Raw genomic sequence first — 15188 nt, forward strand, 5'->3', positions numbered from 1 at the left:
TAGATAAAAATATATCTGCAGGAGAATGCTTATTATTAAACACCATACTTATTATTAAACACCATAATAGATAATTCTTACATAAGAGTACATAATATTCATGAAGCCCCGTTCAGTGGGCTTCGATTCTTATTACTCTCTTCTTTATTTATTATATATATGGCTAGGCATGCATGCACCTTCATTTGGTCTGATCTCAGATAAGTGCTCCTCCAGCCCTGCAAGCAATTAAACAGAAATGTTAGGTTACAAAAAACTGAAGATTAAAGCCAAGACTTGTACTTTCGGGAGAATGCTTCTTTAGTGGCCTGTAACTTTTCATTTTTGTGCTTATTTTTTGAAAAGAAAAGTCCGATACGATGATAAATTATCACTAATAATCCTAAAATTTAATTTATTAGAAAATAATAAATTTAATCATCTAACTATTAACATAGAACCAAAATCAATATTTGTAAAGCAGAACTAATTTAGCAATAAGAACAAGTAAAAAAAATTCTGATAGAAATTAAGTGTGCAACAACAAGTGTATGATAATCATTACCTATCATGACTCATGTTTAGTCGCTGTCACTTCCGCTGCTGCTATCATTGTCACTGCAGCTCTTCTTGCTTGACTTGGACTTCTTCTTGTATGAAATCTTCTCCTTCTTATACTCAGACCCCTTAATTTCTTTCATTTTCTTCTCACTTTTCATTTGGCAAGCCATACTGGTGCCATGAGATGCATGATTTTCTTTCATTTTCTTCTCAGTCTTCATCTGGCAAGCCATGCTGATGCCTTGAGATGCATGGTGACCATTGGCTTGGCCATGGCCATAATTAGCATGGGCCATGGTGTGGTGGTCAGAGGGGTGACCAAGACCATTGGTTTGGCTATGGTACTTATAAGTCTCATGAGTTTTGGACTTGGTGTGGTCTGGGTGGTGGCTCTGGATTTGACCATAATACTGAGCCTGTGTTTTAGCCATGTTGTGGTCTGGGTTGTAGGCATGGGTTTGGCCATGCTTGTAACTCTCACTATTGGCCATTCCATAGCCATAGCCTCCATGGTGATTTCCTTTCATTCCGCAGCTACTCGTATCAGCCACCTTGTGCCCATTCGAGCTTTCGTGGCATTTTTGCTGACAACTTTCGTATTTGGGCTTGAAGCACTGCATTGAGGCCATGGCAACTGAAGCAAATTGGATATCACTCTAGCTCTGTGTTTCTCTTGTGATAATTGCTTGGTACTGCAAGGCAGTGCAAGAGCTCTTATATAGACAAAGCGAAAGTGGATTTTTGTGTTTTTTTATAAGAAAGTTTCAATTATTTTCTTTTATAAAACTAATTAATTAACAAAAGTGAGATTCTTTCAGATTTCTATATTATCCAAGTTTTGAATCTGCTTTTATGATATGGCCGTCGCATCCATGACAAACACAATCTATTTTTTATATGAGCAAGGTTAAGAGCACAAATTTTTTTAGTACTTGCTAAGTTGGTAAATTATGATTGTAATAACATTTTTTTTCTTCCTAAGTTGGTACATTATGATTGGTAAATTAGCTAATGCTATTCATTTACAAAAACAAAAGACACTACGTACAAAGGATAGGAGGAAAATCCAACAAGTACTTACATATATAGAAACAATAAATTTATGGAAGGATAAACAAATTTTAATCTAAAAAGGAAAAAGACAAAATTTTTCATACTATTTATTTTTATTTTTTTCAACTGTTAAAATATCACTTCCAAGACATTAATTTTACTATATACATTAATTTTTTTTGGACAGATTTTACTATACATTAATCAAAATAAGTTATATTGTAAAAAACAAAAGCTATGAAAATTTTTATATTTTTAAACTTATGTTTCTATATATGTTAGCACATGTCCCAAATGACATTATTTCTTTCCATTCAAAGGAATCTGTTCCAGGCGCATTGAAAACGCTTTAGACGTACGGTAGGGTAGAGGCTATGACCCAACCCATACTACTTGGTCTCTTAAGAGAATCCAATCCCCCAACACTACCACACCACAACGATCATTGAAGTCCAATAAATTGAAAAATGCAATTTTTGTTTTTTTATTATTTAAAATGTCCATGTTGCACTCTCCTCTCTCAAGAGTATATAGCCTAGAAATTTGAAGATCTCTTCCTTTTCAATTCAATTTAACCAGATTTTTTTAGGACATTGAAGGCAGTGGATATGGGAATTTGTTTTCTTTATTGGAGTGGAAGAATATAAACAAATTAAAATGCATTAGGCTTTAAGGTTCTGCTTTCTGTGGTGAACGTTTTATCCTAGTATTATAGTCATACACTTTAGCTAAGTTTGTCAATATGGTGGATTAGACCAGCCTAGCTAAGGTAGTAAGGTTTGTCCCCATGCCATGAGCATGAACTATCTTCAATGCAATTCGAATTCGTAAAATAAATACAAGAAAAAGCAAGTTACTAAATTAATTTTTCAAGCAATGGTCCAAAGTAAAAATTCAATATGTTTAAAGTTCATGGTCGTTGACCAATTTCCTTATTATTGTCTCGTTTCCTGATTGATTTTTCACATTCACTCCAATATATCTGTCTGTAAGAAATTCTTTCACAGGATTGTACCTACAAAATCAAGATCCTCTTCATTTTCTTGAAATTGAGAGGATCTTATTCACCGTCAAAATTTTGTTTTGCTTTTTTTTTTTTTTTTAATAAATAATATGACATCACATACAACTCTAGATTTGTGAAATTTAATCTTAATCATGAAATATACTTTCTCCATTTAACTTAAATGTAAAGGATTCAATAAAAAATTAACAATGAAAATATTCATGGTTGCAAAACCTAGTTTTAATACTATTTGTGATTTGAATTCTTGTTCCATAGTAGAAAATGGTGAAGTTCAATTACAATATATAATTTTTTTTTTCATGATCCATGAATTCTTACAAATAAGGTTTGTTTACCACATTAAACAAATATAATCAATTCGAAAAGATTAATGTACTTTTTGAGGATCTAGAACTAAGTTAAGAATAAGTAATTCTATTGCATCCTCACTAAATAAATAGTTTATTTATTTTAATTGAGAATTAATTGTAGCTAAAAAAAAAATCTAATTTTCAATGATGCTTATTTATAAAGATCTTGTATATGTCCAAAAAAAGTACCTATTTATTTTCGTAGGGAGAGATATTGACATCGAAAGAGATACTAACATTGAATCTAGTGCCCATTAGCAAGTGTATTATTTTGCTTAAACTAACTAACTAATTAAAAAGACTTTAAACCATGAAGAAGAGAAATGGACTTTTTTCATTTAAATATTCCAAGGTTTGTCCGCGATTAGCCTAAGATTACTTCATATATATATATATATATATATATATATATATACCCTTCAATAGATAAAGTGTAATAAACAGGTAGCTTAGTAGTAAAAATGTAGTTGGCTTAGGGCTTTAAGCCATATATAGATGTAAATTGCTAATTAAGGATGACATATATTAATCCTCTATGTTCTTTCTCTTTCGCATTTTCTCTTTATTTTCTTCTTAGCCTGCATTTGGATTGAAATGAAAAATGAAAATTATTTTACTATTCAACTTATCTTTGTTACTATTTATGGGCCTTACTATACTTTTTGGTACTATTTATGAGCCATACTATATTATTTTAACTAACTTTTATTTTTATTTATAGTACTTTCAGTAATAAATTTTCATTTTCAACAATATAAGTAATATCCAAACAGACCATTATTTGTACATTTCAATTTTCAACGCAATTAATAAGAGAAATGGACTATGGTACAAATAAGAAATATAATCTTAATTAGACAATTGATTAATAAGAGAAAACCAATGAAATGGAACACAATTCACGGACTGGGTACTCTTATCCCACACTACAACAAAATGTATTTTCAGTGACGAAAAAATTCGTCACTAAAAGTCTAGTTTTTCGTCACTAAGGACCTTTAGTGACGAAATCGGACTTTTAGCGACGAAACTCATTTCATTGCTGAAACGCTGTCACTAAAAGTCCTGGTGACGAAAAATTTTGTCACTAAAAGTCCGATTTGATTTAAAAAAAAAAAAAAAAATTTAGCGACGAAAATGTTTCATTGCTAAATGTTTTCCTCGTTAAAAACACCATTCAGTGACGAAAATATTTCGTCACTAAAAACACTTTAGTTTATTAAATCATATTTAGTGACGAATAATTTCGTCACTAAAACTATTTTCGGGTACATATAGTGATGAAAAAATTCGTCATTAAAACTATTTTTAAGAAAATCCAGGCACATATAGCAACGAAAATTTTCGTTACTAAAACCATTTCTTACAAAATTTTGCTACATTTAGCGATAAAATATTTCTTCACTAAAACAATTTTTTGTTACTATATTTGTGACGAAAAAATTCGTCACTAAAACTTATTTTTTGTTTTTAATTTTTTTCATGGCTTTGATATTAACTCATAACCTGTTATTACATTATTAAAACCTCACATTTGAATAGTACATTTATTTCAACAACACATTTATAAAAAAAGATCCATACATTCCACAAGTAAAAAATAGAACAAGTATCCAATTCAAACTCCTTCTATACAATAATTGTTTGCAACATATACAATAACTTAAGATGTTTTATAACAATACAAAAACTGTAGCATAATATAATTAGAATTAATGGAAGATGTCCTCATATGTCTTTAAGTAATGCCAAAAGTAAATCTCCTAAAAGCCATCAATAAGAAATCTGCACAAATATAAAAACAATACTACATTAAAATCGTAAAGTAAAAATATTACTATGTTATAAGAAACATTTCTAACAATGCATTAAGAGTAGTCACACCATATACTGTGGGTCAATTGCTAAAATAAAGTACTAACCAAAAAGTTTTTTAACTTGAAGTTGAACCACCCTCATAGGTAAAAGCGTCATCATAACCCTTGCTCCTCAAAAAGTTAAGAATATTCTTTTGGACCTTTTCTTGCTTAGCTTGTGCCTCTTCGTCCCTAGCTCTTGTCTCTTTGAGCTCAATTATCTCATTTTCTAGCCGTTGGATATACTCTACCGAGGAATTAGATGAGGCGGTGGTTACTAGAGAAGAGGAAGGTCTCATGTCAAGTCCTTTAATTACAATGCCAGACTTCTTCTTAAAAACAAAGTTTGAGATCTCTTGTGTAAGGGGAATTGCATTAGGATCTTGACAATGATCCTCTTGCACTTTGAGAATATTTTCCTATCATTTGAAAGAGAGAAAGAAAAAAACAATCATAACATTAATACTACATAAGTTATAGCTTTACAAACATGATAGGGATGGAATGATATGGATGGAATGATACACATACATATGTCGCTTCATCCTCATGTTGTATCTACATATCTGTATTTGGATTGAAATGAACATCTTTAAAGATTTTTGCCAATTCAGGAACTTGACTGTCATTATTATTTGTCTGATTAATTAACATTCAAGTGTTAGATATATATACTTAATTAATCACAACATGTAATATACTAAGGTTTAAGAAAATGAAAAAACATGCACCTCCTCATCAACCCTAACAGCAAGTGCCTTTGTTCTGCATCTATGTTTGCCTGAAGTTTTCTTCCTATTTTCAATGTTCTTTCTTGATTTTTTCTAATAAACAACATTCAAGATATTTATTAGATCATGAATAAAACAGTATACATTTACTTCATCTAAGTATTAATCTAATCAGTTTACAACATAATATAGTAAACATTCGATAATAATAATATACTCATACACCATTTACCAGCCAATCCTCATTGGTCCATCTCCCATCAATGAGTTTAGTCCAGAGCTCAAGTTTGGCATTCTTTGGCGGGTGGCTTCTTGCATAGTTAGCACCATGAGATTGTACGAGCTTTTTATAAGCCTGATGCAACTTGTGGGTGTTGGAACTCAATAATCTTCCACATTTTTTATTTAATGTTTTAGTTACCAAGTTGGAATCTCCTTGTAGCTCAAACTGATCCTATAAAATGAAGTGTATACATATTATAAAAATATTATTATATGAATTTAATATGCTTAGTGACAACAAAGACGAATTAGACGTTATCAATGTAAATTTATCGCGATATTTTGAATAACCACATCTCTAGTAGCTGCATCAACATTTTTCCAATTTTTCACGTTGTAACTGGACAAATTACTTCGCACTTGTAAGCTAATTTAATTGATAAGTTTGCATGAATTCTTCCCAACAAGAGCATCATACTCTGCAACTATATATACTGGCAACTTACCATTTTTTTCAACAAGTGCCCGTACTACTATACTACGTGTTGTTTTACGGGTATTTTTGCTAGTAGATCCTATTTAAACATTATTAATGTTAGAAAATTATACATTCCATGTACATTATAGTTAAATTAAGTGAAGTATAATCTCAATAGTAAAAACATGGTGCAGTTGTAATTAAGTATGTTCTATGTAATTACCAGTCGTGCTAGTTAATGTGCCGGTAGTCTGCGCCTTCGCACTAGAAGAACTTTGGACGGGAGGATTTACTTCAGAAGGTGTTTCCATAGATTGGATTGTAGATTGGACCACTGGAATAGATGCCTCACCAAACGAGTGTGTAAGTCGTCCTGGTGCCATTTGTAACTAATAAACATACATATAATGGAACAACAAAGTCATTACAAGTAATGGAACAATAAAGTTAGTATTATCTATTGTACCTTATGGATTACATAATTAGATGACTCATCATTATTGTCATCGTCACCAATAAGTGGTACATAATCATCATCTATCACAACACTAGAACTTTTGCACAATTGGACTGAGTAGAATCCTTTAAAGAAGTTAAGATGTGCTTCAATCTCAAAGCATCAATTCTCTCTTGGTTTTGCCTCATTTTATCCAATATTGTCATCTCATACCTTGGTATGTTATGAGTGTATTTTGGCCTTTTTGGGTATTTTTTGAAACTATGTATTGACATGAAAGATAAGTACAATTGCTACTAACTTAACATCAAAGTCCACACCATTATCCATATCAAGCAATTCACAAGTGCAAAATTTGAACACAATTGCTACTAACTCAACACAACAAATGGCCACATTAATATCCATATCAAGTTCAAGATAAGTACAAAACATCTCAATAACAATTACTACTAACTTTACATATCATAGTCTACACCATTATCCATATTAAGCAATTCACAAGTGCAAAATTTAAACACAATTATTACTAACTCAACACAACAAATGACCACATCAATATCCATATCAAGTTCAAGATAAGTACAAAACAATTGCTACTTAGACAAGCATAAAACTTTAAGACAAACACATAATATTTAAGACAATTATTATGAACTCTACATATCATAATCCATATCAAGATCAACATCAAGTACGTTATGCTCTTCATTTTGATTATCATCTCAAAAAGTTCCACCTTCAATAACAACCTCAGTTTCAACATCATCCATACAATAGTTAGGGTCCGTTTGGATACAGCTGAAAATTGAAAACTGAAAATTATTATAGCAAAACGTGAATACTATAGCACAGCTGAAAATATATAAGGGGCGCGTTTTACTGTAGCTCAGCTGAAAAAATCCTTTTTTTTTTTTTTTTTTTTTCCTCTCTCTCTGCTATTCACTCCTTACCCTCCAGAGAAGATAGTTCCGCGCCCACTAGAGAATAGAAGACGAGGTCCGACGCGGTGAAGAGCTCAGAAGCGAAATTGACGATGAACGTCACCCAGTCCAACGCCGGCAAAGACAACCCAGTCTTTCATAAACCCATTTCACCCTTTTCCCCAATTTCAGTTGTCTCCCACCCATGATAGTGCTCCTTGAAACCCAAAGCTGAATTAGCCTGAGCTCAAAAACCAGAAGCAACCGTGCAGAAACGAATCCCACTTCCCTAAGTTGAGTGTTCTCAATTTTTTTTTCACTATTTTCTATGATGTCTTGTTCGAATTTCATTTCTTGTTAATGGGTTTCTTTTAATTTGCTAGAATTACTTCATTTGATTTGATAGAGTGCAAGTTCAGTCCTCTCTATTCATTTGCTGGAATTTCAGTTCTTGTTAATGGGTTCATTTGATTTCTTTTTACCAAGTTTTGATCTTGTTAATGGGTTAATGGGTTTCTTTTAAATCAGATTCTTGCTGAAGTCGGTTCATGTTTATGATCACTCATTGTTTTGAAGGCATCATTGGCCATACAGGTTAGCTTTTAACTTTTTGAATGAGTGGTGGGTGTTATCTGGAATGAGGTTGTTTCATAGTTATACTAGTCTAACTAATCTTGTTACATGTTAATGAAGTTATTAATTAGGACAGGACACAGTTTTCCATTCTTTGTGGTTTTAATTATACTTCTCCCAAACCCTGCAAAACTGGAAGCTTTGTACACTGAGCACATCCTTTTTTATCTGTAAATCATTGGCTGTGTGATTAAGAGAGTGCTATTTTCACTGTCTACGTTGTCTAGGTATTTATTTGATGAATTTATGATCCATACTTTTTACACTATAGTGTTGCATCCTTGATAAAATCATAAATTAAAATAACCCAAAAAATAAATCTTTTTTTTTTTTTTGAGAAGCCGACCCCAAACAGGGGAGGGGAGAAGCTATTCATTAATAATTTCTGCTAAGTAATCAACAGTAGAAAATACAGGAATTTCCTCAATCCAAGTACAGAGAGGAAGAAAATTACAAACTGCTCTTGCTAAGTTATGGGCGACTTTGTTTCCCTATCTGCGAGTGTGCCTAAAAACCACATGCCGAAAGTGAGTAGCTAGGGCCTTAAATCAGAATCCAAAAACCTCATATTTACTCCAGCATTTAGCTTATGATATCCAAGTTTGGACTATGATGAAATACTACTATTTACAAGGTATGTTTGTTTCATCCTTCTTTTCGTAGCTCACTTGCAGCTAATACTGTGTTTTTATGGAAATTTGATGATTTTCAAGTATGGCTTTTTAGATTGTTATATAATTTGATTTTGCTGGATTTGTAGTTATTTATATAGTGTGTGATACATGTTTGTTTATATCCTAAAAAAAAACTTTTTTTTTTCCTCTTAAATTAATATACCCAAAAAAAAGACAGCTTCTTTTTTTAGTTTTCTTCAGTTGCAATCATTGTAGAGATCTTTAATATGATGCATTGGTTTTTTGATAAATGGGTATTGTAGTGAAATATAGGTTGGCATGGCAGTTGACAATATGTCACCATTTTTTCAGATATGAGGTCCTGTGAGTGAGAGAGCATTGGTTTTGGTTGATGATGTGTTGGCTATTTAGTTTTTATTTTGGGAAATGGGAACTAGACTGAATCATAAGGCCTAAGATACTTGGATTTCTTACTTAGCCTTGTCTGCTTGAGAAAGAAAGAATTCACTTTTTCCCCTTTCTAAAATAAATTTTAACTTAGAAAGCTTTCTTCTTCTTCTTCTTCTTCTTTTTTATTTATTTATTTATTTATTTTTATTAATGAGCCAATATTCACCAAATTTAAAAAAAGAACTAAAAAAAAAGAGTTTACTAGAGACTCAAAAGGGTCGATTTTTGCTGTCAAAGTTTACCCTTTTTTGTGGTAACAAGATTTCTTAGTGTTCATGTTACATTGTAGAAACTGCTGAAGTGTGAGACCTAATATATAACTTCCACATTGATTTTTGTATTGGAGCTTCTGGTGTTTCATTTTTATGAGTTGTTAGTGGACTTCAAGTAATGCTACAAGCCTCCAAAAATTTTGATAGGTGTCATGAATGTTTTACTTCTCACTCATGGTTGTGCAATTCCACTACTATCAATGGGTGGCTCCATGAATTCTTATGAGCAGCTAGTGTCTACAATCTACATATGTTAAAAAAATAATAAAAAATAAAAAGAATGAATGAATGAAATTAATATGTTGGAGATTGAATGCGATTTCTCATATCTCCTAGGCAACCAGTTAGGGTGTCTAAAAGTAGAGGATCTGGACTTAACATATCTTTGTGGAATGTGATTTTTTAGATTCATAACCACAATTTAATTGATGAACCTTTGTTTTGCAGCTAGTTTTATGGATAATGTAACTTTAAAGAATAACTGTGTCTGATTGTTTGGGCTATGCTAGTGTTATGGATTATGTAACTCTAAAGAATTTCAGTGTCTAATTGTTTTATTTATTATTTGGGGTGTATTAGAAGGAAAATTAGTGCACCAGAACAGAGGAGGGCAAGTGGACCTTACATCTTAGTTTTACTAGATATGTGAGGTTTCTCAATCCCAAAGTCATCCTCCACCAAGCCAACGTAATATCTACTGTCAAGAGCTACGAATGTCGGAAACAAGTAACTATTTCTCTAGTTCTGATGGCCATTTTTGTGACGTGGAGAACTGCAGAATTAGGATGTCCCTAAAACTTCATACATTTGGTAGGAGGTTTTATAGTTGGTTCTATTGGTCACTAGTAAGTACCATATCCGAGTATTGGCAAAATATTTGTGTTGTGCATTAAAGAACCAATTCGTTGTATTCCTATTTATGTGTTGTATTGTATTGTGCAGGATGATGACCGTGCATGCAAGTTCTTCAAGTGGTTAGACACTAGCATTTGTTGTACGCGTGGTGCAACAGTAGCACCTATAGTTATTGCCAAATTCAACCGATTGGAGCATGCAGTGGAAGTTGCCAATGAAGAATCGAAGCAAGCACACGCCTTGACAGCTGCAGCATTGGAAAGGGAGCGAGTTGCAAAATGAAAGTTTGAAAGAGCCAAGGCTGCACACATGATCTCTGAAGAGAAAGCAAAGAAGTTGACAATAGCTTTAGTAGTCTTGGGGGTCATGTTTCTAGTATTGCTTATTTTGTCTACTAGGTTTGGGGAAGTCAAAAATCAGGTAGATGTGTCTACCATAATGGGATGTATATGTACGTAATAACTGCAAGTTGTATTATTACATTTGTTTTCTATGTTAATTGTACTATTACAAGTCAGTTTATGATATGTATGTAGTTGTACTTTTTAAAACAATGTGGAGGTGTTTGATGGAGATAATGTTATTGCTAAGTTTAAAGATGATTGTAAATTCTGTTGTTGTATATGTGTGTCTATATATATATACACAATTTGCCACCCATTGATAGATTGGATTCTTGGTGTCTTACAAAAATTGAGAGCTTTTTTTTTTTTTTTTTTTTTTTGGTATAAATTCCTCGTAGTTTACTGTTGCAATCTTAAAATCCATTGAGTTTACTGTAATATTCAAATTAGATTGGACTCTATTCAGAAGTCCCTTGTAACCAAGAAATCTACTGTTGCAATACTGATGAGTTTCACATATAACGATACATACAACTTCATAAATCCAAGGCTTTACAATCAAGTACCCGTGAGCTATTCAATTTTGCTTGACAACAACAAAAAAACCATAATACAAAATGGTATTACATTGAAGTTTGTGAACCATCAGTTATGGTCTATACATATTGATGCTGTGATATAGTCCCGAACCTCTTTCATCTCATCTGAATCCAAGTAAGAGACCACATCTACCACTTCATCGTAATGACCTCCCTTACTACCTCCATATGTGCCCCGTGCAGAACGCGAATGTGGAACGTCATTGTGGTCATGTGTTCTAATAAAATTGTGAAGAACCATTGTAGAAACAATGATTTTATTTTGAGTGCGTATACTGAAGCCTGGCATATATCTCAAAATTTTCCATCTATTCTTCCAAACTCCAAAAGTTCGTTCTATGATCGAACGAAGTGATGAATGGAGATAATTAAATCTCTCATTTGGACGATGCAGCTGTGAACCTCTTTGAAAATCGGGGATGTGGTACCGCTCTCCTTTATATGGTGCAAGGAACCTATCTTCATTGGGTACCCTGAATCAATAAGATAATATTTTCTTGCAAATGAACACGTTTATTATATTAGCATTTTCACTACGTAATACATACTTTAATACTGTAATTAAATTGCATATTTACAAACCAGGTGGAGGTTTTGGAAAGTTGTTTCTCTCATTATTCAGTCAATTTAAAAAGATCCTGATGTCATGCGTTGACCCTTCCCATCCCACACATGCGAATGTGAATTTCATGTCAAAATCACATGCGCACATGCAGTTTACTGTTGTGGCCCCTTTCCTTCCTCTATATGGGTGTTGCTTCTCTTCTGGTAAGACCATGGGGATGTGAACCCCATCAATCGCACCAATGCAACCCTAATAATTGCCACAAAAATGCCATGTGAAAATGAAATACATGGTATGACCATACAAATCACAGGTATACAATCATGTCAAGATACCAAATTCACAAAGTACCTTGAAATGTGGCCAATATCGATCTGACCCCTGAATATGTGATGGCACGGAACGAAATGTAGGATCAGCAGGCTTGATAATGTCTGGTGCCATAACCGTGGCTAACAAGGTAATTACCGTGGACACATGTCGATGCACTGTCTCACCGGAATGTTGAAATCTATCCTGCATCATTCTGTTACCCATGACATTACCAAGTACCACCAATGCCATTACCACTGACTCTTCTAAGCAAACTCTTTTGGTACCGTCATATCCATACCGAGCGCGCAATGTATGACACAATTGTCGAAACACATGGCTTGACATTCTAAACACATTGTGGCATTTCTTCTCATTTTCATTTAATGTATATTGTACCCATTCATACCCTGTTTGTATATTCGTATGCATTGGTACTTTGGTCATATAGGTCTCTATATAAGCTACAACACTTGCACACCCAGCTATATATGCTGCAAGTACAATGTCGTCGCTAATATCAAAGCCTGCGTCCCTGCATATGTTACCAACTTTAATTGCATGTACAAAATCTGGAGTGATACTATAATATGTACGCTAAAAACAAGTTATTAGTATAGAAACTTACTGGTGCTGAGAATCAAATGAGTCGTTTAGCAAATTCATCATTTTGAATACCTTGAGACTTCTTTCTTTTTATGTCTGTGGAAAGCCAATACACACATATTCAGCAGTCACCTAGACATGATTTCATACGGACACTGACACTACACAGGTACAACTACTTCATTTAGGTAACAAATAAAAGAAGAAAATATTAGCAATAGAATAAATCAATGGCTACATGTGATCAAAAAAATTTATCAGCATACCCTTGTTCACCTCCACAACAAACTACTGCATTGGAAAGATGTACATGCAATTCCTAAAAAAAAAAAACCACACACAAACAATTAAAACAAAGGCACGAAACTCATCTGGTACTGTTCACGGGCTATTTGAACAGTACCCGTGAATAGTACTAGAGAAGCTGTTAGGGTGCTTTTGCACCCAAAAAGAAAAAGAAGAAAAAAAAAAAAAAAGCAAAAACTCATAAGCAAAAAAATAAGCAAAAAGAGGATAAATTGGAAAGGCATAAAACTCATCTGGTACTGTTCATGGGCTGTGTGAACAGTACCCGTGAACAGTACCATAGAAGCTGTTAGGGTGCTTTTGCACCCAAAAATAAAAAGAAAAAAAAAAATAAAAATAAGAGGATAAATTGGGTTGCCTGATCCTTTTGTGCACATGTTTAGAAGAAAGAAGCACCAACTTGACATGATTCCATACACTACACAGTTATCTTGTCTACTTCATTTGGGTAACAAATAAAATAAGAAAATATTAGCAATAGGACAATGGCTACATGCGATCAAAAAAAATTATCACCATACCCCTATAATTAATCAACTGTAACTCATTATCATTAATCAATGGCTACATGTGAACTTAAAACACACGTACCATTGTATACCATAAAAGAAAAAAAAAAAAAAAAAAAAAAAACCAACTAATGACAACTCTTGTTCACCTCTACAACAAACTATTGCATTGGAAAGATGTACATGCAATTCCTAAAACAAAAAACCACACACAAACAATTAAAACAAAGGCAGGACTTCAATATATGTTGAAACTTCCTATTGATAGGACTTCAATATATGTTTAACATGTTTTAACTGATCCTATTGATAGGACTTCAATATATGTTGAAACTTCCTATTTTGCACTGAATTCCTACTTAATAGTTTTTTTTATCATACTGGAATTTTGTCTCATCACATTTTCAATCACATGCTTGCTTTGCAAAATTATTAAATGATAAGCTTTACATGTCAGATTGGCACTATTGCTCAATATGCCATAAATCTCCAAAATTTTAGTGCTTTTGCTGTCCTTATGCCATATGTGAGTGTTGCATGAATGCTGCTGAGTTTGCACCAACTCGCGGGAAGAAGGGATTCTGCAGTGAGTGTTTGAAGCTTGTTCTATGTGCAGAAGAAAACGTGGACCAGAGAAGCTGTTAGGGTGCTTTTGCACTAAAAAAAAAAAAAAAAAAAAAAAAAAAAAAAAAAAAAAAAGAAGCAAAAACTCATAAGCAAAAAGAGGATAAATTGGAGAGGTATAAAACTCATCTGGTATTGTTCACGGGCTGTGTGAACAGTACTCGTGAACAGTACCAGAGAAGCTGTTAGGGTGCTTTTGCACCCAAAAAAAAAGGAAAAAAAAAAAAGCAAAAACTCATAAGCAAAAAGAGGATAAATTGGAGAGGTATAAAACTCATTTGGTACTGTTCACAGGCTGTGTGAACAGTACCAGAGAAGCTGTTAGGGTGCTTTTGCACCCAAAAAAAAAAAGAAAAAAAAAAGAAAAGCAAAAACTCATAAGCAAAAAAATAAGCAAAAAGAGGATAAATTGGAGAGGTATAAAACTCATCTAGTATTGTTCATGGGCTGTGTGAACAATACCCATGAACAGTACCAGAGAAATAAATAAAGAAAGAAACAAAGTTGACCAATAGCCAATTTGGTAGCAAAAACATAATAAACATAGAGACAGAATGGGGCAACTAGAAATTGATAGAAGGTCCAGCTCATTTGGTATCAAAGGCTCTTTAAAGATAGAATCCTGAAAAACAAGGCCACTCAAATATAAATAAAGAATCTATCAAACATGTTTTTTAGCTATACACAGTGCATATACATAGAATCCAACTACTGATGAATATACACAGAATCCAACTACTCTTCCTTGTTTCAAACTTGGGACGACTGTGATTGACATACATCACAAATTTTAATTAGTATGTGCACTGTTGTTATTCGATCTTGACATCTTGTTCTCTTT

At 33.0% G+C, this 15188-nt stretch overlaps 1 protein-coding gene across 1 annotated transcript; it reads right to left on the reverse strand.

The window, feature by feature from the left end:
* Positions 1-1236, reverse strand: LOC126713333 (uncharacterized). The gene is made up of 2 exons (XM_050413070.1): positions 545-1236; positions 1-218 (listed from the first exon to the last, which is right to left on the reverse strand). Exon 1 carries the CDS (start codon positions 1167-1169, stop codon positions 561-563), a length of 609 nt encoding a protein of 202 aa, XP_050269027.1. The 5' UTR covers positions 1170-1236; the 3' UTR covers positions 1-218; positions 545-560.
* Positions 1237-15188: the final 13952 nt, after the last annotated feature.

The sequence above is a fragment of the Quercus robur genome, chromosome 2, assembly GCF_932294415.1.
Source record: "Quercus robur chromosome 2, dhQueRobu3.1, whole genome shotgun sequence".
Lineage (NCBI taxonomy): Eukaryota > Viridiplantae > Streptophyta > Magnoliopsida > Fagales > Fagaceae > Quercus > Quercus robur.

What these genes read in the sequence shown, in the direction of transcription:
- LOC126713333 (XM_050413070.1), bottom strand. Translation starts at nt 1,169, where the DNA reads ATGGCCTCAATGCAGTGCTTCAAGCCCAAATACGAAAGTTGTCAGCAA.